Here is a 24,089-nt window from a genome sequence, read left to right on the forward strand (position 1 = left end):
ATAAACAGACCTTGGAAAGGGGCTCACGCTCACAGGCCCCTTTCCAGAGATTTCTGCATTCTGGCAGCCCGGTGATTTATAACCTGAAGGGACAGCTTTCTAGCCCCACCAGCAAGACCGGATTAGCAGAGACCCAAACCATTCCTGCAGAAAAATGACCCTGCACCTGGCTTGTTCTGCTGCTGTTGCTAAGGCTTACGTAGCCGTGTTGTCCCTTCGCAGCTCAGCCTCGCTGGGTCAGAAGGGTTAAACGCTGCAAAAAGAAATCCTTTGCCCCTATTAGAGAGGGCCAGAGCTGCATCAGTTCAGTGCCTGTGGCTTCTGAGCAGCACCTGCTGCCCTGCATTAGGGACCTAGAAATGCTCTGCTCTTGCCATCGAAAGTTTTGGTCGCTGAAGAGGTGACCGGGGATCTATAAATCACCTGCTTTAAGGTCCAAGTTTAAACATGTGCTCCATGTCTGCGTGCATGTGAGGGGATGAAAGAGAAAAATCAAGCATGCTGGTGTCACACAAATGCACGTCTCGGTCTCTTCTCAGAGGTGCCCTTGATCCCAGCCAGGCTGGCTTCACACACGTGTGCAGCACAGAAAATGATCTTCTCTGTAACATCCTTCTGGCAGCAAGCACAGGTGCAGCATCGTAGCTACTCTCCTCAGATTTATCAGTGGTCAGAGATGCCACTGGCTTGCAGGGCCAAGGGAGAGGCTACTGCTTTGTCTGTGAGACTTCTCAGCCCTACCAGAACCTGTTTCAATGACCCTGCCACAGCTGATGGCTCCTGCTTCAGCTCTGTTCTTACAGCAAATCTGCTTGGGACCACTGCAACACATCAGCCTTCTTCTACCTGCCCGGTTCAACAGAGGCCAGCTACAGCTCTGAGCATGGCAGAGACCAGAAGATGCCCCAGCAAAGGTGAGAGGTCAGGGCAGAAGGCCTGGGGCTTCTCTTTGTAGGGGCAGGGGGCTGCTTGGAAAGGAAGGCACAATGGCTTTACCCATCACTGCCCAGAAAGGCCAAGCTGCAAAAGGTAGTGGAATATGTTTGGGGATGCCGCTCTGTGCAGCCAGGTAACGTGCATCCATCTCAAAAGCTTTGTGCAGGAGGCCAAGATTCACATTTCTGCAGGCACACATTAAAAATGGCTCCTTCCAAGAGAAGGCACAAGCCGAAGAGATCAGAGGGACTGTTATCTCGGTGGCATTTCCAAAGGCAGAGTGTGAGGCGCAGGTGCCCCTGATCTCACAGGTGGTGTTTCAACGCCTCACCCACCCCACCTCTGCTTTGAAAAAGCCCAGTGCTACACTTGCCTGCTGACACTAGAGACACAGCAAGCAATTTCAGAGGAGCTGAGCGGGGGAGACGGTGCACAGCCCTGCAGAGAGTGTCTCATGCTTCAAATGAAAACGCGTGTGATGCAGCAGGGGATGCAGAAAGGTGGTAGCTAGGAGCAGAGCGTGAAAACCCTGCTTGCTGGTGGCTCACCGGAGGGCTGTGGCAGATCTGTGCTAGGGAGGAGACGATGTTAGTCTGGGATCATCTGGTTACGGTCATCTCTTCTTGACAGGGATTGCCAGCACAGCATACGCCGAGGCCTCTGCTTTACCTTATTGTTAATCTGTGACTCTCCTCCCCTCACCAGCGTGCACATCTTGCCACAAGAACACGTGAGCTGGATGAGTAATGAAGAACTTGACCAGCCCTAATGAGCCATTACAAGCAAATGAGGCTGAGGAAGGAAGCCGCAGCTTGGAAGCCGACCAAAGGACTCTGTACGTCTCTATTATTCCCATTATTTACACACTAGCCACTGCCACCGCCACTCCTGCCCTCCCTGTTTACAGCTGGACACTGATGCAAGGTCTCGGCGTGCTGCTCCCTGCTTATTGCACCAGCTGCTCCCTTCCCCATCACACGCCCAGGCCCCGCGTGCCCGGTGACATATTACCGACGAAGGCACGGCCCATTTGCCTCCAGCAAGGAGAGGCACGGGAGTGAGAATCTCCACACAGCAGGCACGTGTGCAGCCCACCCTGCTGCCAGCCCTGCGACCGGAGGCAGGTTTGCTTTTCCAGCTGGGAGCGCGATTCTGGCCAGAGAAGGACCAGGGGGAACATCCTGCTCCCTCCAGAGCCTCGGCAACCACTCTGTAGGACAGGGTCTCAAGGGGCTGTTTCCCCCAGGCATTTACTTGAACCGAAGCAGAATGAGGAACTCCCCCATGCCAACCACGTGTCAGGCTCCCACCTGCACTGAGCTCCCTCAGCTCCGCTAGGAAAGGCAGAGCCTCCCTCCCCAGCAGGAAGCCCCTTACCGTGTCTCCGTCCTCCAGCGAGGCCAGCACGAAGCAGCGATAGCTCAGGTCTTGAGAGAGGGGTTTGTTGTAGAAACCTTTGTAGTTCTTCTCATCCCCCAGGGTGAAGGTCTCAGGCAGCACATCCACTTGAGCAGCAATGTAAGGCTTCAGCCTGTCTGCCTGGCGGCGCTGGCGCCTGCTCTGACTCCCCTGGCTGATGGCCTCCAGCAGCTGGGGACAAACAAGGTGCATCACTACTGCTTCGCCCAGCGTGACACCGCCTGGCGCTGCTCCCTTACCAAGTTGTAGGACTCAGCAGGGAGGAAGGGAAGGCAGAAAAAGACACTGGTTTTGATCTGGACATGGTACAAAGAAGCCAGAGGGACGTGTGTCTGTTTAGGCGTTGCTGGGGCACCCATCTGCAGACCCTCACTGCAAGCACCTCTTGGTTCTGGGCGAGCCCTGAGCCCTGGGATGCTGACAGTGAGTGGCAGCCCGGCTGACACCCAGAGTTAGCGCATCCCAGTGGGCTGCAGGGGAACCGGGCCGTATTTTGTGGCCCAAATACTGGCATGGACAGCAACTCACATTCTCTATGGCCACTGGACATGAATTACAGCTGATGCTGATGTAGAGGGAAGAAGTGACACTTGCTGTGTCTTTCCCTTCTGTCGGTGCTTCGATATTTCACCTGCTGCTGGGTTGCAGGCAGAACTTTGTGTAAATCACAGAGTGATAACAGATTTCATGGGATGTTCGGAGTAAAAATGGCAAATTTCATAGTCAGCCACAAATTCATGAAAAAGGATATAAACACACAAAAATTCAATTACACTGCTAAGAAAGACTCTCAGATGTTTAAAAATGTTTTTCTAATGAATAAAAACGAATACCAGGCTTGGAACAGAAATTCTAATTTAAAATGAAGAAAGAGGCATGAAATACATTTCACACACGAATGTATCAGTGCAGCATTGTCAGGGCAGGCAGGGAATGTCAGTGCTACGCTGGGGCTGGGGACAGTGACGTGCACACAAAGCTGTGCTGCTGAGCTCACTCCCTCTGACGTGAGAGCTAGGCAAGGCACCCCCTCCTCTTCCCTCTCATCAGTCCATCCTTGCCCTCTCATGAACAGTCATGTTAGAGAAAGCATGGGGGAAAAGGCAGAAAGATAGCCTTTGTATGGTGGCGTTTGCTCCCCTGTTGTGTCTTGGCTGAAATTACAGCTGAGTTTTTGGGGGCAGAAAGCACAGCAGTATGTGTATGACACCATGGGGCTCCAGCTGTGCTTGAGGCTGCTGGATGTTGCTGCCACCCCTACACGTAACACGCCAAAAGTCTGCACCAAAGGAATGCTAGGCTTGCACAGTTCAGATCCTCAAAAAGTAGAAAATGTCAGAACTAATAGCACCCGGGCAAAAATAATTCAGCTGCCTGATACATGGGCACCATGTTACGATCCTTGACTACATGGTCACATACTGTCTTCTCTGTAACTCCCCTGCTTTGCTCAATACACAGGACAGACAGTGCTTAATCAAAGAGCAGCTATTCCATATTTTGCTTTCTTCTTTGCATTATGCAGCCTGAGGCCTTGTTTATTGCTTACTATTCAAACCCAGCTCTGAAGACAAAATTAATAATTTCCTCGTGGGCTTTTCTATGGTGCTGATCACTGTAATATTACAAGTGCTTCACAAACATTAACGATCTTATCTTCCAAACACCCATATGAGGTGAGATGAAAGCGATTATCCTCATTTTACAGATGGAGAACAGAGGCACAGGGACGGTAATGAAAAAAATGTCCACTAATTTTGAATGTCAAATTGAAAAGCTTGTTTTGTTTTTAAAGAAAACTCAGCATTTTTTACTTCACTGACTGTATCCAGCAGAGCTGCTATCGACTTTCTCTGCAGCTGGGGATGCTTAGGCTTTGCAACTAAGGCTCCAGGATCTCAAACTGAGCACTCCAAAAAGAAGCAAGACAGTGGCTGCTAATACAAAAGTTGTTTTAAATCATTTGCCCAGGTCTAAGTAAAACAATAAGAGATAGAAAACAGTTCTCTGGATAGCTTTATAACTATCTAACGCACAAAATCAAACCATCCTTTCTCATCCCAGTCTTCTCTTTCTTGTAACAACTTCCAGCTTCTGCAAAGAAATGATGCAGGAGGCCTATGGCTGGTGGTTCGTCATCACACAATTCTGCTTCACATGCAGAACAGATCCACCCGTACGTGGAATGAGCTGGGACCCCATGGAAAAGGCTGTGCAATCACGTAATTAAAGATTAATGATAAGCAAGGGCTGACTTGCATCTTCTAACACTTTGTAATTTCTCAGTGCTTAAAGCTTACAACTTTTTTTTTCTTTTTCTTAATGGACCTGCGTGTGAATTCTGTGAATTTGTGCGCGTGATTTCTTGGAATTTTTCCTAATTACTTTGGGTGGATGGTGTGTGTGAGGAAGAAAGAGCCCACAAACCCCTTGCATGAGATTCTCCTGACACCTGCACATGTACCGTGCCATTAGTGTCGCAGGACTCCTGCACAGGGCAAGCTGCATCTTGGGGTGAGTGTGCACATTGGGGTGCAGCTGTGCTGCTCCCAGGAGGCCTGGGCAAAGCGTGCCAGGCGCTGGGAGCCCCTTCCACTACAGCAGCTGCTACGGACTCCTACCTGGTCCAGCTCCATCTCATCAGGTGTCCGCCAGCGAGCGGTCAGGCTGCTGGTGCTCTGATCCGCGGGCACGACCACGATGTAGTACCACCTGGGAAGGAAGGACAGCATAAGCACTGGACCCTAAGACATCTCTCCAGCAGGTCACCGAGTAACACGTGCCATACCCCTCCCCGAGAAGACCTGCTGCACTCCCTGCCCTCTAAGCAGTGGAAGGGCTCAGTGAGGAAGAGGCCAGCTTTCCAGCTGCACCAGAGAAGAGAACACTCCTGTTAGCGCTCATTAGGTTAATGAAGATCTACAGACTGTGCTCCAGAGGGTGGTGTAGGAGCTGCGAGAAGGACATTTATATAATCGGATTGTAGCAAGAACCCTGGGGGAATTGTGCTTCAGCACAAGGATACCACAGTAACGAATAAGACTTCTACAAACTCGCTTTTTTAATCTCCTTGAGGCTTTAGGCATTATTTATTTAAAGGATATTATACAGTGTCAGAGAAAGTCCCTCCTGATCCTCAACTGTGTTTTTGCTGGTAGCATCTGGAGTATACCCACCAGGGCAAGGGCAAACTGTCAGAGAATTGTCTTAATTTTATTGCACATAAATATTTGCTCAGGAAGAGCCAGCAGTGTGATTCCACGTTATGGGCAGACGCCTGGCTCTGTACTGCAGCCTGCTCTGAAATTCCCTCCCAGGTTACAATCCTGACCGGTTGGCAGAGACTCACCCTGTGCTTTTCCCTATCTCCAGCCCCCCCAGCCTGCCTTCTCCACCTGGGGACAGCACCTACCTAACGGGCACGGTGGTCTGGACTTTGGGAAGGCTGAGCGTGAATTTTCCCTCCTGGATGTACTTGTCTGTGGCGATGGGTTTGCTTTGCAGGACATCAGGCGCAGTGCGGATTGAGACGAGGTGCTGGAGCCCCCCAGCGCTGCTCCCGCGGTTCATTAGCACGAAAGAATAGTCCGTGTCTGGCTGGAGGTCACTTATGAGTTTCTTCATCGAGTGGCCGTCCACCTCCACGCTCTGGCTGTTGTACAGAATCTGAAATGGGGAAGAGGACACGCTCATGCAGCCGACAGCTGCTGATGAAAACTCACACTCAAAATAGCAGCGGCGGAGCCGACCGTTTGGCTCCGGGCCCTCCCTCAGGTGGTTCAGCCACCCTGCGCTTCGTAAACAGCCATAAATCTTGCCTTAAAGAAGAGCAGCCCCCGGCAGAGGGCTGAGCCGCGCTCTCCGCAGGGCGGCGAGGGGGCACCTGGGCAGAGCCCGGGCGGGCAGCGGGGAGCCCGGCGGTGCCACGCGCGCTGCTTTCGGCGCCGGTTCGGGGAAGGGCTGCAGATGGCTGTGTTTTGCCCCCGCGCGGATTTGAACGGGTCTTTTGTTCCTCGTCTCATGAGGCTACAACACACAATATGCTTTCGGTGTAAAATCCCATCTGCTTTACATCGGTGCTGCTCCCGTGCCTCCCAGCTGATGGAGCGGTTAGTGCGGAGCTTAGAGCTTCCCCCTCCCAGCAAGGTGACCTGGGGGGGGTTACGTGCCTCGTGCCTCGCCGACGAGCTGACAAATCCCGCGCTGGGCTCGCAAATTGGGACCCGAAACAAATGGCGGCTCCGCAGGTGTGACGCCCGTCACCATGACAACAGGTGCTGGTGCCACGCAGGGGACCCGCGGTGCTTTTCGCTGCCGCGCTTGCAGCGAGGGGCGGCGGGCAGGACAGAGCAGGGCCACCAGCGGCCCGGGGCAGCGGGTGGCCCCCCCCATGCATAGCCCCCCTGCAGCCCAGGCTGCCAGCCCCTCAGCTAACGACGTTTTGTCCTCGTCCTGCTTCAGATATACCGACCCCTGCCCAAGGCGCGGCAGCCGTGGGCGCCGTCTGCCTCGGGAAGCTCCATCCTGCTCTTGCCAGAACAACCCCCATACCCCAAAACCCCAGGTGCGGGCTCTGCAAAGCCAGAAACTCAGGCAGATCCCAGAGGCAGAGACGAACGGCATGTGGAGAACTGGCGGGAGCAGAGGTTGTGCCCCAGCAGCAACGAACCAGCTTGCTGCCTTCCACCGGGCAACCTTCCAGCGTGGCAGGGGAGCGCTGGATGCCTGACAGAGGCGCAGAGCCACGATGTGCCAAAAACGGGCAAGGGCAGAGCTGGAGCATGTTAAACCACGGCAGCTATTACATGCCACAGGCAGAGACCACACAGTGAAACGTGCTCTCTCCAACGGGGGCCTTGAGAGAGAGAAGACAGCTCCGTGGAAGAAAAATTACTTGAAGTCAAACAGATCTCTTGCCAGCTGAGCCTGCTGCTCAGGCTGATGCAGGCAGCAAGGGAGGGACTGAACTTTCCTTCCAAGTCACCTTTTTAGCAGGTGGCAGCAATCTGCAGAAGGCTGCTGGCTCCCTGGGACAAGGGCAGCTGATTAGCGCTGCTCTAGTATTTAGTGCTGGGGCTGGAAGGCGGGGGGAGGCCCTGGAAAGCGAGCAGAGCACAGGGAGCAGGCTAGGCCTGGGATGTGCACCTCTGCTTCTGTATTATCCGAACAGCTAGCCATGACATGCTTCAGATCCTCTTCTGATCACTTTGCCTAGAGGCTGGGATAGAAAAGGAGCCCCATTTCTTGTGCTGCTGGCTCCTGAGGGTGCCGCAATCTGAGAAGGGATTCCCAGCAGAGTGGCACTGAGGAGCCAGAAATGGAAGGGGAGAGAATCCCCCTTGTTTGTTGACGTGTTTCAGTCTTCAGGGATGAACTGCAAAACAAAGTCCTAAGTACTAAAATAATGTAGAGGTTTGCAGGGACAAAGCCCCTGCTAGATGCCCCACGTGCAGCAAAGGCTGTCAAAAGTAGGATGGCTGGAGGAGTTTGCTCTGCTCTGACTCCCCTTTAGATATGTTCTCCTGGGCTTTAAATCCCTTTGTCTAGAGACATGCGTGTCAGAGGGGTGCTAAAGCCAATGCAAAAAGGTAAAATGAAGAAATGTCTCTTGTAGCACTGGGATATCAAATAATTATTTGGCAGGTTTCGCCCTGCTCTGCCACACAAGTCAGCACAACCAAGACAGGAGTAGCAGACCTCACGTTACCTTAGCAGCTTTGCTGTCTGTCCCAGCTCGACCCCTTGCAACGATACTGCTGCAGTGCAGGTCCAGATAGTCCAGACAAGAGCAGGTCCTAAGCTGTCCTGGGGAGCAGCGGGACCTCACCTCATTTGCTCCAACACAGACGAGCAAAACCAAAATTCCAACATTAATAACTACGCTGGAATGACACAAAGTCCGCGATGAGTTCCGTTGCCTCTCAGATGAGAGAATTCTCATTATGGAGCTTTCCCTAATAAAGGCATCACCAACTGCTTCTGCTTGTGCTCTAGGGAAGACACTTGCTCACCAACTGCCTGTGCATGAGGCATCTGCTGGGGACACAGCTGTTCTCCTGGGGCAAGCGGAGGCCAAAAAGATGGTCAGGCACTTCAGTTCAGTGTTTCCCTGCTCGCTCTGCCTTGGAACCAGCCAGGACACAGTCCCTGATTCAGCTCCAACACCAGATGATGATTTTCACTGCCATGCACAGAAATTTTTGTCTAAAGACAGTGAAATTAGCATTTGCAATGCTTTCCCGAACCATTCTCTGCCCTCCCCTTTCTTCACCGTTGCTGTAGCAGTTCCACATTCCTTCACCTGCCATAACACATTGTCTTCTCAAATGTTATGCACCATTAGGTAAGGTCTCTACACAAACCTTACAATAATGTAAGGGCTCAGAAACAGTCATTCGCGTGCAGCAGAAGATGCCTGGGAGCTCAAGCAGGAACACTATTTAGAGGTTGTATCATGGCCCACTGGTAACTACTTAAGTCAGCAGCAAATTTGGCCCAAGGGCTCTGAACTGCCAAACATTGCTGACTAGCCCATGGATTGCTGTAAAATGTCATTTGTGTTGCTCTTACTCACAAGAGAGAATTTGCAAAGCTAGAAGCTAGGTGGGTCCAAATGTCACTGCTGAAGGTCTGCTGCTTCATTTCAAGGTAGCAAAGAATGTATTGAACTAAAAGGTGAAAAGACATGTAGTGTGCAATACTGCAGAAAAACAACTACTGGATGGAGAAGCAGACAAAGTTGACTTTATGGGGGGGAAGGAGTACTTGCTGCATTCCACAGGGCACAATGCCAGAAAGCACTGCCCAGGATTCTTGGGGTTTATTTCTGAACCTGCACCATTACCATTTGGAAAATGTGCTACTCCCCATTTGTACAACACCTTGTGATGCTGCTTTCAACCAATATATCCTCCATCCTGCTCTTCAGCTGAAGAATGTCTCAGGGAAGTGCAGTTTCCCCAAGGAGAAGGTCACATCTGTCTTACACTTTCCATGAAAGCTCCAGAATGCCTTTCTACAAGCATGCTGAAACAAAAAAGGAATGGTGCCTCTGCTCCACCACAAAGGCTGGGCAACATTTTACAAGGAATTTATCTCCTGGACCAGAAGAAACTGTGAAAATTCCCTGAAGAGAACGAAAACCTTCATTATTGATTTGGTAGCAGTAACATTTCCTAAGGTCTCAGCTCACCCTCTATAAAAAAACAGCAGCAGTCCTGCTTGTGCCTCACTATTCATTGTCAGAACAATATCTACTTTAATTAAATCTGTTAAAGTAGAATATGACACCCTTTGGGACATAGATTTAGCGTGAGACTGTTTATCAAGTGTAGATAATACTAATTGTTCCCATGGAGATTTAAATGCTACGCTAGTTACAGTATTAGGCTCTGGCCTCAGCATCCCGTGTGCCTGAATTAGAGGAGAGAGGTGAACCTTGTTTATAAAAATACCAAGTCCTGAAAGTTAAGGATTTCTTTCGAGTGGCACAGTCAGTGACTTGGAGCTGACCCTCTTAGCTCCTGGCCTCCGCTCATATGCGTCTGCAAGCTGGGGAATATTAATAGAAAGAAGACACTATTAGAGAAATATCCTTGTAACACTCTTGTTTGCATGACTGCTCTTCAACCAGCAAGTGCTAATGCCATCTGCTCCCGTGTCATCCGAGGGTTAACCCACCGCAGGGGCAGACCCTGACTCACTGTCTGTGTCAGCAGCTGCAGCTATGAGGCCGAGACAAGAAATCGGTGTCATGCCTGATCCTGGCTACCTCCAACCAACCCACCATCCTTACGCATTAGTAACGCTCCAAAGGTCACCCCGTTCCTTCCTCGCAGCGAGCTGTCAGACAGAGCTGTGGGCTTTGTACCACAAGAATAAGGGAAGGTGGAGCAGACTGGTTCTTCAGCAGAGTGCAAAGTAACAAGGATTGGTGAAGTTCCTTGCGGCCGTATATCTGAGTGCTGATCCTAATGCAGCCTACACCTGGGAAAGCTTTGAATGCCATGAGGTCCTCACAAAAGCCTTATCTGCTTCAGCTGAACTCTACATATTAACAAGTGTCTGCTATTGATCACGGTAATTTAACTTTAGGATTTAGACAAGGAGAATAAGCAATAAGGAAGGGGAGGTGCTCACACACATTGATTGATACGGATGTAGCACCAGATCTTCCTCCCCTTCCCCGGGCCATGGCTCCTCCACGGCTCATGCAGGCCTTGAATTTGCATTTTAGGCACAGCATGGCAGAGTTCATGTGCAAGGAGGAAGGGAAAGCATGCTGCTGCCAGCCCAGGCCACCTCAGCAGAGGCAGCAGACAGCTGCTGAGACTGGGTGGAAGATTAGCAATGTGACATGTTGGTCTCTTCCCCTAAGGGAGAGAAGCTGTACTGGGATCTGCAGAAATTTCCACCCTGTCTGTGTGTTTTATCCACATCAGTGATCCAAACTGCGGGACAAACGAGAGCAGGAAGACACTGGGTCACTGGTCTTGTCTGCAGCCTGGTGGATGATGCTACATCCAGACCTGTGGGGTTCCAGATTGGAACTGTGTGAACAACCAGTGCAACTGCTCACCAGCTACACATTGGTCGTGGACCAGGGGAGACCACTCCTCTTAGAAAATGCACACTGCAAGTTTCAGGGACACTATGAAGGGGAGAGTGCACACTTAACAAAAGTACCCATGGACAAGACAAGTTTCTAGCTGGATGGTGAGAAGCAAGAAATACATATTATGATTCCTGAGGCAGCCCAGTTCTCAGACTGCCCCCTGCCCAGCACAGGCCTTCCCTCCTTGACATTTTCTGTTGGTGCACTTCAGCCAACATTGTTCACTCTTCTTTACTAACATGAGCAGCAGCTGCTTCCTGGCTATTCTGTAACTGATCAAAAGAGAAAGAAATCAAGAGAATTGTAACACCTTCTAATTCCTTAAGAAGGGTGAAAGGAGGAAAAGTAAGCAGCAGTGTGCCCTGCTTTGTGCCATGGCTCCCATGCGGGTGCTCAAAAGCATGAGCAGGTACCTAATCTGGGCTTGGAGATCTGGGCTCCGCAAGACCCCAGACCAGCAAGCAACGTGACCTTGCCCTGCTGGTCTCTTGCCTGATGGCCTGAAAACATCATGCAGTAGGTCTGCTTTCCACTGCGCTGCTCAGTGCCACAGGAGGAGCTCCCTGTCCTCTGCATCCCACCCTTACCTTAAAAGGCACTGCAGATTTATAGGAGTCAGGCACTTCCCAGCTCAGCAGCACAGACGTTTTCATGACGGCGTTGACGCGGAAGTTCTTAGCAAACACTGAAATGAAAAACAAGATCTTTGAGCACTGTAAGGCCAAGTCAGGAGGGAGCGAGGCAGCAGCTCAGCTCCAAGTCTCTCTTTGTCTAACTTAGCAGCAGAGGTCGGAGAGTTCAGCTACAGCAGAGAAGTGAGATATGAGGAGAAAAGAGCAGCAGCCTTTTACCAAGTCCCAGTCTCCAGTGGAGTTTCCGTTTTTGACTATACTTTCCACCATCACAGAAAGAGAGCCATCGGCTGAACTGTAGCCTTCTCTTCCCCCCTCTGCTCGCACTCTGCTGGCCCTTTGCCATGATCAAAAAGCAGTGGTGCTCAGGTACTGGATCTGCAGATGATCCTACCCAGCTGTCTGCGCCAGTTCGAGCAAGAGCCTTTCATGTACAGATAAAACAGCAAAGTGTGCCTGTGGAGCGATGAAGGCAATTAAGCTACCACCAACTCCCCCCCAAAACGACAACTTTAAGGAAACCTTCACTGAGTCTCCCCTCGCTGAACTACTTCTACGCTAGGGAGCCACACGGTACCTGATCTCATTAGGCAGAGCCAAGGGAAGCGCAGCCTCATGAATGAAAGCAAAGGTCCCTGTCCTGGAGCCAGAGTTTGCTGCTAGGGCTTGTTAGAAGGGCACTTACCTTGCTCGACAGGCATGGTCCGGGACTGGATGCTGGGGCTGAGCGGCCCAACCCCCTTATTGGTGCGGGCCCTCACTTTGATGTCGTAAGTGGTATCGGGCTTCAAGTTCGTCAAAGTGATACTTGTGTCCTTGGTGATGTTAACGACGTCCTGCTGGCTATTTATGTCTCGGTATACCACTGTGTAGTTGACAATCTTGCCGTTTCTTTCTGCCAAGACCGGGGGGTCCCATGCAACCTCTGTGGTGGAAGTGGTGAGGCCCACCACGCGCAGGTTCTGCGGGAAGCCACTCGGCACGTCTTCTGCGGTAGTGATCTCCTTCTCAAACTCCTCTCCCGGACCGGCTCTGTTCTTGGCGGACAGCTTGAAGAGGTACGTGGCCCCCTTGTGCAGGTTGGTCACAGTGTAGTGATGGTCTCTCTTCCCGAAGTCTATCGTGTTCATCTTTTCCTCATCAAGACGTCTGTACTGCAGCCGGTAACCCAGCAGCTCCCCTACCATCTCCTTGGGTGGGTGCCACTGGATGAGGGCTGTGTTCATGGCTGTCGTGCTAATCATCATGGTGGGCTTCCCCGGGACTGCAACATAAACACACAATGACCATCTGTAGCCTGGGAGGAGGGGGAGGAAGGACAGCTTCCGTGCTGCTCAGTCCGTGAGGATTGAGGAAAGTGGGAAAGTTCAGACAACAGGGTGAAGAGGACGACAGACAATTCACACGGATAGAGGCAGACTGACCCTAATCCGGTGCCGAGGGAAGCTGGAGCCAGCCAGCTCTTGGCTGCCATTTTCCCAAGTGCTGCCATCTAAACAGGCAATAAATTCAGCCATGTCCAGCCCCCAAAATCATCCCCTTTTACAGGAAAGGTTTAAGGTACCTCAAAGCATCACATTTATCTCAGAGATCTGAATCGCGTGCTCCTACTCAGTGATCTTCAGACACTCCAGCTAGTGCACAGCACCAGGCCACGCTGGCCCCAGCGCAGTTCGACAACAGACACACAGAAGCCCAAGTCTGTCTGGAAGAAGACTAATTTCATCCTGAAACCTTGCAGTTTTACCATCTGCAGAGGCAGCAAGCGGAGCTGGGTGGGCCGTTTGCCATCAGAACACATTTTGGTTTAGCTGATGAACAGATTCGTGATGTCAGTGCCGATGTGAGAGGTGAGCACAAGCGTTCCATGGGATTTTTGTTTATGCTGAGCAAGTCAAGGGGTGTTGCCGTCATGGGTTAGGAACTGATGGCTTTAAATTGATGGTTTAATACCTTGATCTCCTTCAGTTAAAAAAGGATGCGTCTTCACTCCACATCAGCTCAGATTTGTAAACAAATCAACTGATCGGGAAGATACTCAGAATCAAAGGGATGGGGCCACAGATATGACAATGAAAATGGGATTGTAGCCAAACCTGGCTAAATACCCTTGCACAGTTTTGGAACATTTAAGCCCAGAGATGAGCACAAGAGAAACACGTATTTGATGGAATTATGCCTCAATTCTGCCATCAGAGGGCGATACCAACACTCCCCTTTGAGGTCAAGCCTGCAGATGAGCCAGTACAAAGGCAGCTCTGGGGGTGGTTTTGTAGGCATTTAAGACATACAATTAAATTTCCACTGCCAGTGCCATCCTCCTTGCACTCATAATACAATGTCTAACAGCAGCTAGTGCTATGGGACACATTATTTTCAAAGTTGATTCAAAATATTAACTTTAAATGTACATCATAACATTGGAAGACTCACCGTGGTTTACAGTGCAACACTGGGATGTTTAGGAAGCTTTTCCTGTTCATAGGACAGCTGTAGCAATTTGATGAACAGAGCATACATCATGGTGAGGCACAAGGGAGACAGCATTTGAGACTGTGACAGTGGAAACTACCTCTGGAGCTCCCCGTATGCAGCACGGAGGAGATGGCAAGCTGTTCCTTGTTTAAAAGCACCAGGAACAAACGCTCTCAGTTTGCACAAGCTGCATTCCCATAATAACAAGTGGTAAATACCGTTCCTGTGGCCGGTGTGAGAAACAGCAGGATTATCATTTGTAGGACAGGTCTAGTGAGTGGGAAATCGAGGACAAGACAATGAGAACTAGCTGGTGCCACCGCCAAAGGCAAGCTTGACAGCATCCGGAGGAAAGCACCTGATGAACTCCTGGGTGCCCCTGCTCCTGGCCGAGGCTCCTGTGTTGCACTAGGCACAGGGTACAAGTTTCTACTGAGACAGCAGAACTGAACTGGCTGGGATCACCAGACCTAGAAGTTGTGTCCGCAGCACTCCTACAGCGGGGTCTGTTGCGTTCCAGATTTTACCATGGCTCTAGGAGCAAGTTGGCTGAGCTATATACGGCAGGGAAGGCAGTGGTAGCAATGGCTGGGGGGAGCTGAGAAGCGCCTCTGAGGAGCCCTCCGTGCCAGCGGCCATCCCAGGCAGCGCTGCAGTCACCACAGGAAGCAAGAAATGGCACTCGCCTAACTCCTGCTGCAGCAGGGACAAAATGAGGACAGGCTGTGACTCCAAAGCTGAGGGAGGGCCTGGACTTTTAGATTTCCTCTTCCCAGGTCTCTGGACTATGCAGATGAGCTCAGACCCACAAGCTTCATTGCTCTCTTGCGGGCCCTGGCAGTGTCCATCTCTTTGCTGCACTTTGCTCAGGTGATCCATTGGCAAAGCCTGTAAGGAAGGGCTGGAGATCCCAGGAGTATGCACCTCTGCAGCACCTCCAGCCCTCTCGCTTCCTCCTGCACAGGTGCCGTGGCCGTACTCCCTGGGCACCTCCCGGGAGGTTTCCCCACCACCCCTGCAAGGCTGCGGTCCCTGCTCCCCACGCTCACCTGCCCCCGTGGTGGTGATGACTTTCGGCTTGCTGCGGGCGCCGTCTCCCTTGGTGGTGTAGGCAGCGACCGTGACGGAGTAGGTGGTTTCTGGCAGCAGGCCTCCAATGACCGTCTCCTGGGAGCGCGTCCACGAGGCGGCGAAGAGGCAAATGAGAAGAGCAAATACCCATTACCAGAGTGAGCAGAAGGAGGGCGCCGGGGTCAGTGTCTCCAACAGCAACACACCGGCATGCTCGCTGGCACACACTCATGCATGACACCCAAGCACACACGTCTCGCCCAGCTGGCACCCCCATGGAGCCAACAATCGGTAACTGCCACCGCCCCACCGCTCACCTGCCTCATTTCACCCTGTCTCTAACTCGGCCCTCCTGGGGACCCACGAGCAACCTGTGCACAGGAAAAGGGAATGGCCTAACCCCCGTGCCCCATCCCCACAGCCCCTGCCGAGAGGGAGACTTGCTCTGGAGAGAGCCCCCCCATGAAGGCAGACCGGCCCAGGGACGCGGCCACCCCACACAGAGAGTACGAGGACCGTGGAGCTGTGAACCAGAGCAGAAGCCAGTTCAGCCAGCTGTGGAAACCTCGTGGGGGCTCGTCTGGGGATTTTTAAGGTTGTCTCTTGCAGCTGAGCCGCGGGGAGAGCAGGGGGGCAAGGCAGGCAGCAGTGAGCCCGGGGAAGGAGCACCTGCAGCGCCGCAGCACCACGTTCGCCCTCCCCGCGGGGCATGGCAGGGACAGACGGGGTCAGCACAAGGCACTGGCAAGACCCGAGGGAAAACCCTGCGCCGTGGGAGGTCTGAGAGGAGGCGGCAGGGCGCTAGCATCCTTGCATGCTCTGGCTTCCTCTGGGCAGGAGGAGGGCACGGCTCCGCACTTCAATGCGAGATCAAAGCGCGGAGCCCCGCTCCTCCCTCCTGGCCTCCAGCGGCAACGTGACTTGTGCCAAGCTCGGCTGGCCAGGCCCGCAAAGGTGCGAGCACAGCAGCGATCCGCAGCCCAGGGCAGCTACCCCTGAAGGGCCTTCAGCTGGGGGTGCTGTGAAAGGGACTGGGACCATTAAAACTAAGGACAAGGGCCCTGCGGTGGCTCCCAGAGCACGGCCAGTCTCCCAGCACTCACTCACACAGACACCCACGCCGTTAAAGCTGTTGATTTGCAGTCGGTGCTGCTGGTTCAGGTTTCCCTGCCCAGGCTTACTCATCAAAATCACCCTGTTACCATCGCGGAACCAGCCAGCCCAGAGAAAAAAAATCAACAAGCACCAACAAGAACCCCGCCAAAATCACCGTGTGAACCAGAGTCCCGTCCCAACTCCGCCCCTGCAGCAGATCGTGTGTGCGGGTGAGTGGACACCCAGCCCGATCGGTGCCAACGGGCCTGCGGGGGAAGCACTCACACAAAACCTGCAGACTCTGAACATCCCAAGAGAATTCACTCCTCCCAAATCCATGCAAAGAGGAATTCACACGCAAAAGCATGCCACCGGGAGCAAAGCAAGAGAGCTGGGAGGAGGGGAAGAGAGACGAGGGATGGATGAAAGAAGGTCTGATCGCATCGTGTAAACACAGTGCTGGCATGACAAAGCCACTCCAAGCGCGACTCTCCCCTGTAAAGCAGGAGGAGAAACGCTTCGTGCTGGGGAAGCTCACAGTAGGGCACGTAATTGAATTGCTGACTCTAAAAAGGTCATTTCCGAGTTTGTTCCTCCAATTTTATATTTCAAAATTATGTGGGAAAAATTGGATTTAACTGTTTAAATGTGATTGTTTTCTTATTACGATCTGTGTTTCAGCCAAAGGTCACGGTTGAGAGTGTAGGTTATTTTTCATGACTACAATCAATGTGCTTTAAAGATTACATATCTAATTTTACTGTGTAACTCGGTGGGCCAACTGCTGCAGAAAGTCGGATGCACCTCCTGAGTCGATCACTTGAGCCTGCCTAAAACTGCACTGCAACAAGCTGGAAATACAGATTATGGGAAATGTCAATTGCTTTTCTGCATTTAGTAGCAATCTAAATGCCAATTTTCTCTGGATTTGCTGCTTGTGGAAGGTTTCACAATGTAACTCTCCAGCCTCATTAAGGGAGTGAAAGGGATGTTTTGACAGCACTGTGTCTACAAAATTCACAAATCGATTTACCAAACCCCTCTTTTCCAACCTGGAATACACACAAGTGGTACTTACATGGTCGACGGAGTCCTCAGCTCTCCACTGATGGGGGAGAAAGGAAGGAGGAGAGAAAAATGGAGACACAGAATTTTAAGGGGCAACGTGTAGGAAGGGGATGACAACGACGACGACAACAGCAGGGGTTAGCAGGACTGGGGGGGGGGGATTATAACACTTATACGCAGAGGGTCACTTGGCACAGGCTGTGCCAAGGGAAGAAATGGGACAGAGCAATTTTCTACATGCTGCTAGCCTGCGCGGCAGGTCTGAGATCATTCACACAAATGGGGGCAAGGAGCTTCCTTCCCATATTGATGGAGAGATCACCACTTCCTAACTTTGCAGTTGTTTCCCTTTCTGACCTTGTTTGCACGTTTCTGCCTCTTCCACCAACAGGAGAAAGAAAGGACAAGACTCTGGGGATAAGGGTTGCCCCACAAGTGGCAGCACTCACAGTTTTGTGGGCTGATCCCCAGTTCCTGTCCCAGTGATCCTCCAGCCACCATCTTTTGTTGAGAACTGAAGACTTCAACACACAAAACCCATCAGGGACTGTCTGCTGGGATGTACCAAGATGACCTTTACACACCTTCAAGAAAGTGCTCTGGGGACCTCAGAAAACTGAGAAGGGTCATCTTTTGGAAACAGAGCGAGGCTGAGGTCTTACCCAGAGCTCCACACTAAGCTGTTCCTCTGCAACAGCGCCGCATGGCTTGGAGCAAGGCTAAAACTGGTGCCCGTACCAAGGGGACAGCTCCTCGCTCCCAGTTACACAGCACCACGGCAGCAAACAGCAAACGCTCATTTGGCAAGAGCAGCCCTGCAGGTAAGACTTCTACACAAAACATTTCCCAGTAAAAGATCACGTGGGATCTCAGCCATGGCAGCTCAGCTATGGCTCTGGAGAGAGACCATGCAGGTTTCTGATGGGATTGGGGGTTATAAGGCATCAAAACTGAGAGGCATGCCAGCAGCATGGTTCTTTGTGGTTGATGCACCAAAGGGAGGTTTGCAGAGATCACAGAGAGCTCTCTCAGCCAAGGTGATGCGTTACATCTCAGGTTACTCAATCTGCCTGGAGGAAGCACCGGTCGATGGGTTCAAGCACGGAGATGAAAGTGGAAGATAGGTATTATTGCCCCTGACTCACAGCGTGAGCCTTGGCAAGCCCTGCACTGAGCCTGAACCGCCGGCTGTGAAATGGCGCTCAGATCCTGACTTTCTCAGGACACTGGGAAGCCCAGCTAATGCTGGTGAAGTGCCTGGGAACCTGCTGATGCTGCGGAAGTACTAAATGGTATTAAAGCTACAAGTTGTCTTTTGTACTCAGGCTATTTGAGGTGGCTTTCACAGGCTGGAGCTTATCACAGTGGTAGAGAACTCTCCTCAGAAGTAAAATACATGGCATGCCTTCAAAATATTTGCTATTTTCTGAATTCACAAAGAAGCAGCTATGGGAGAAATGCTCCTCTAAGATTTTATTACAGTTCACTTATTTCATGCCATAAGACTGCAACAGAATTGTCCCGCTAAGCCATCTTAAAATTTAATTTCAGCAAAGAGGTCAAGCTGTCCCTAAAGACTTCCTATAAAGTCAAAAGTCAAAGCCCTGACGAACCACTGCTGTCCCCAAAGGTCCTCTTTTTAGCACCTTGGTGTTATTTCCAGTGTTGTGTGCTCAGCTGAACCCAAGCCACTGCTGATGTCCTGCCTGCACCGGCCATCCCACACCACGGCCAACAGCCACGTGCTCTGCCCTGCTGATCTAAAGCCTGACAAAAATCTTGCTACAGGAGGGACGCGAGGCCTGGCAGCTCTTTCTCCCAGAAGCACACTGCTGCTCCAACACTGTTCCTGGTGGATGGCGGCCATGTGGGTGCTAGCACCCCGAGCTGTCCCAGTGCTGTCCACGTGCAGCTCCAGGAGCAGACGCTGAAACCCCACTTCAACGAAGAGCAAGGCCACCGCATCTTGCAGCTCTCACACCACAGCAGGGGGATTATCGTCCACTAGGATATTAGGCCAACGTTTAATGTTCAGACTCTGTTTGCTCCCATGTTTCAGTGGCCTTTAATCTTCTATCAGATCAGAGTGCAAAGAAACACCTTGAGGTCTGTGTTGGAGGAGTAACAGTGAAAAGCCAGGCCTGCATAAATAGCCCGATATAAATTCAGTTTCATTATGAAAATATCATCTGTGGATCAAAACATTTCCTTCCTAAACTTGCTCAATTGCTTCTTAAATGCTTAAGATTGGTCAGTAAGACAAATTGATCTGAAAGGCCCAGGAGCTGTCATAAAAAGAATTCAGACAGTGCTGTGCGCATGAGGCAGGATGGCTCAGGGAAGTGCTAAAGCTAACAGTCTGTATTTATGGCAGCTGCAATGCCTTAACGTTTCATTTTACACTTCAACACCGCACAGTACAGTCATGTCTCACCAGGGAACGGCTGTTTTCCCTGACCATGGCTCTTACAAAAGACACACTCCAGCCCCAGCTAAGGGAAGCGGATACTGGGGGTTTCCTGCAGATCCTTCTCTCTGCTTCAGCGACCGTGGTGCAACAGTGCAGCTCCAGATGCATGCTCAGGGTGCTGAGCCTGTTGGATAAGAAGTCTGTGAGCTCCAGAACTTCTTTGTCCGTTACTGCAAAGCCTTCTGGATTGTGCCGTTCAGTTTTGCTCCACTCATGAAGCAGGGTATATCTCACCTCCGCACCTAGGTGCGCGCAAGCAGGAGGAGTTGTTCCAAGTAGATCCAGATAAGGATCCCTGACTAGCACCCAGCAAAAGGGGGAGGCTGTAAATTCCTCTGTGTTACGCCTGGGGTGGGCACTGCCCAGGGAGAACAGGAGTCTCTGCTTCCCATCTTCTTTGATCTCATTCCAGCAGCTTGAAGTGCTTGCCGTTACCTCTTCCTGCTCTTCTGGTGGGACGTGCATTCAGTCTCCATGCTGGATGGAGAAGTGCCACCTGCAAAGACCACACAGTCTTCCCATAAGCCTGCAGTCCTTCTTGTGGGCTGCATACATCTCCCCTGCTATGACTCTGCAGAGCGGGAGGAGGAGGTGGCAGGAGTCTCTCCACAAAACCAGACCTCCAGTGTATCCAGCCAGCTCCCAGCAGAAGCAGCAAATGCCACAAAGTCGAGGGTAGGGGAGAAAGCACGCCCCAAAGATGTTCCGGTCTGCGATGAGGACAAGCAGGCTGGGAGCAGGACACAATGATCAAACACCTAGATTCACACCTGGTCCAGCTGCTTGTCTTGGAGGGTGCAAACAAGAGTGGCAGGGCTCAGCCAAGACCCCCCACTGGTGCCCCTGCTCCTTTCGGAGGCGCTCTCTGTGCCGGGCTGATCACAGCCAGGAACCTGCACCCCCAGTGGCAGACGTGAAGGAGACCCAGGGCACAGAAACGAACCTTCTGCCATTGCCTGTCGTGGGACCTGGCTGAGCCACGATGGCAGGGGTTGCAGGAGGTGGTGCGGGTGGGATACTCGCTGTCACTGGGTGCTTCTCCCCAGGAAACAGCCACTTTTGCTGGTCCATGAGTCTGTCCGTAGGAGTGGGAGCTCAGACATGAAGGCACACAGAAGCCTGACGGAGGTCATCAGTCACAGCCATAGAGAGGAGTGAGAAGCCTCAGCTCCATCACAGGACCTTCCAGACAACTGATTATTCTTCCTAGGCAGGAGGCTGCAAAATAAATGTGATCTCTCCGGCACCAGGGCCCCCACTTCACTGCTGATGGTTGAATCCTTTCCGCTCCAATCGTTTTGAAAACTGAGAATCTGTATTATCTGCATAGCTAACATCTCCATTCCCTTTTTCTTCTTCCTTTCATCTTCGTTTACTCTCTCTCTATTTCTCATCTTCAATCGTCAAAAATCATGAGTCAGCTTTAATACCAGTGTCTTCGTACCATCTGCAGGAAGCAGATTATGTGGTATACATACCTACTCAGAATCAGCAGACAGCCTGCCTGGGCAGGAGGAGGGGTTCTGCCTACATGTCCTGAGAATTTCTGCTCTGACCCCAGATTTTCAGTTTAACTGTCAACTTGTACATCAATTTAAATGTTACGAATGTTTATGAGTACTGAACAGGACTCCATCTACATCCCATGACCTTCAGGGACAGGTGTACCAGTCAATCTTTGTTTTCTTCCATTGAAAATACCTCTGGCTGTTGGCAAAGACACGTGCTGCTGTACTAAAAGATGGCAGCTCTCAGAGGGTTCTTCAGCTTCTGGAGCAGATGCATTTCATCACAAGCACAGGTCATGCCTGGCTTCTCACTCTTTCAGGAAATAAAGAGCTCTTCTGCCAAGCCAGTGAAACCTCTTCCCCGCAGGGTCATCATTAGTTTATCCCACGAGTGACGTGACTCCTTCACAGCAGTCACTTCTGTGCAACTGTCTCATGGCCTTCACTTCCATTCAGGAATTTCAGCAGATGAACTCAGCACAATGCATGCCAGCAAATAAATATTGCAGCAATCAAGGACTTTCCCACATAAATTCACCAAATATGAAAGACTGGTAAGTGGTTTGACAGGACAGGAAACTTTAAGCAACTCGCCTCCTTGATGACAACTGCACACATTCAAAGTCATGCAAAATCCAGCAGTCCTTGGAAAGTTCCTGGCTCTGCTACATTAGTGGCTCTGCACATCAGTATGGGGTTCCTTCCTCTCTCCAAAATGTATATGAGTAAGGAATGAAAGCAGAACTGGCCGGGCAAGCATAAACTATGTGAAAACACCAACAAGAACACTGCCAGCTTTACCCACCTATGCTTGAGACCAACCCATTAACTCCAAACTCCAGCTGAACAACAAAGCACCAATTGTTCAAACAACATGGAAGATTATATCCTCCCGGAATAAGTAAAGGGCAGCAAGTAGCTTTTCTAATGATTAAAATAAAGCAACATCTGAAACAAACAGAGATGTGCCCCAGATAACACTGCGAGGACCCTTACAGCATTTTCTCTTTAAAGTTTTCCCCTTCCACATTATTACCGAGTTTTATCCTTCAGAATATGAATGGGGAGCAAAGCCGCCTCTGTGCACTGCACTCCCCACTGACAAACGTATAAATGATTCACAGCTGCGTTCAGGAGATAGATCAATTAATCGTTGCAGCTCACCAGTATTTATATTGGGCATCATTCAAGCAAGCCAGCTCTGAATCGATTACTCGTCGCTTCCAACAGCAGCAGATCCTGTACTTCATTTATACGATTATCTTTGTTGAGAACAGCACGGGTCATCCACAACGAAGGACCCTTGCTCCATAGAGGAGTTGTGTATCATCACAGGGCACCTAAAACTTCCTGGGACCCTGGGAAAGAGGCTAGTACCTTTTTAGGAGGCTGAACAGAGCCCATAACCATGCCTGTAGCTCTGGGTGGGAATGGGGCCTTGGCTAACTGCCAGCGAGGTACCCAGGAGACTGCATAAATACGAGCAGAGTGTGGTATCGGGACGGCAGAAGGTGAAGTTGTTTACAGGCGATGTGGGCCTGCACCTCACCACTTTTTCTTCCAGCCCTTCCCAGACTCAGGTGGCTTCTCTTCAGTTTGGTTTCAAGAAGCAATGCAAGGTCAAGTCCCTGCCTTGCACCAGCAGGAGGGACAGGAGGCTCTGCTCAGCCATGCCAGGGCTGCCCAGCCTGGCAACTGTCCCCACCCGAGGGTGCCCAACTACCCCACGCGTCCCACGGACTGGCAGCACCCTATGGGCTGTGCCCAGAGACGGGCTTTGCTCTGCACGCAGTCAGCAGCACGAAAGCAGCAGACTCGAGGCTTATTTACAGCTCTCCAAAGGGTTATAACCTGACCAGCAAAACACAAATTGCTCCAGCTGGAGTCTGCACAGGATGAGGCAGGCGGAGAGAGGTACACGTGGGAGAAGGGGGAAGAGAGGAGCATCACCCGATACATCATCTTTCCTACAGCAGCTTTTTCCTGATAAAACTTTTTACCAGTTTGCAAGCCATGGTCTGTGGATAAACTGTTCACCCTGCTCAGGCAGGGCTGTGTCCCACGCTGCAGAGCCGCAAGGGGCAGCCGAGAAATGCTTGGACCCAGCCAGCCCAGCCCTCCTGCAGAGAGGGAAGGTGCCATGCCCACCAGCCTGAGGTCCCCGTGCCGTACCTGTGCCTCCGACAGCATGACGTCCTTGATCACCGGCTGCCCTCGGGGCTCGTTGTTTTCCAGCTTCACGTACGTGACCTGGTACCCCCGGATCTGCCCGTGCTGCTTGTTGGAGATGGGCAGCTTCCAGCTCACCCGGATGGCGGTCGAATTCACAGACTCTACCTCCACCTTTCGCGGTGGGGCACTGGGCACTGTAACACACATGGGACGGACACTTAGCAGGCACCACGCAACCGCTGTCAGCCAGCTCTTACTCCTTCGCTACCTTCCCTCCGCCTCATTGCAAGGATGACCCTGCTGGCACAGGTCCCCTGCACCCGCCCGGGAGGTCGTACTGCGGTTTTCCAATGTGGCCATAACCCTGACCCTGTCCCAGTGCTTCTGCTGCTCTCAGTGGGAAACAGCAGGGCTGTGATATGCACTAGTGCCCCTGTAAGAGCAGCTGTGCCGGGTCAGATTCATTTCTTGTCCCCCAGCAGTGGCCAGAAGCAAAGAGCAATACAGGAATATAAAGAGTACCGTAACCCCTTGCAGCTCAGGGTGCCCTGCAGCGGAGGCAGGGGTTTGGAAGCCCTTTTTGCATCCTGCCTGTCACTGCACACCTCCTCCTCTCAGATCCCCTTGCG

The 24,089-nt window shown here is 51.7% G+C and overlaps 1 protein-coding gene across 8 annotated transcripts in view; it reads right to left on the reverse strand.

Annotated features, from left to right (window-relative positions):
- The window catches only part of PTPRF (protein tyrosine phosphatase receptor type F), a 371,326-nt gene that overhangs the window by 33,350 nt on the left and 313,887 nt on the right, over positions 1-24,089 (reverse strand). For 5 of the 8 annotated variants that reach the window (XM_080603450.1, XM_080603448.1, XM_080603447.1 and 2 more), the window contains 8 exons: positions 23,461-23,654; positions 17,321-17,347; positions 15,126-15,243; positions 12,287-12,865; positions 11,557-11,654; positions 5,768-6,021; positions 4,977-5,067; positions 2,314-2,526 (listed from right to left, as the gene is read on the reverse strand). In XM_080603450.1, the coding sequence (XP_080459576.1) occupies positions 2,314-2,526; positions 4,977-5,067; positions 5,768-6,021; positions 11,557-11,654; positions 12,287-12,865; positions 15,126-15,243; positions 17,321-17,347; positions 23,461-23,654 (1,574 nt within the window). The remainder of the gene's footprint in view (positions 1-2,313; positions 2,527-4,976; positions 5,068-5,767; positions 6,022-11,556; positions 11,655-12,286; positions 12,866-15,125; positions 15,244-17,320; positions 17,348-23,460; positions 23,655-24,089) is intronic. The other 3 variants (XM_080603452.1, XM_080603453.1, XM_080603454.1) reach the window with 3 other exon arrangements.

Source organism: Anser brachyrhynchus, assembly GCF_964034855.1.
Source record: "Anser brachyrhynchus genome assembly, chromosome: 8".
Classification (NCBI taxonomy): domain Eukaryota; kingdom Metazoa; phylum Chordata; class Aves; order Anseriformes; family Anatidae; genus Anser; species Anser brachyrhynchus.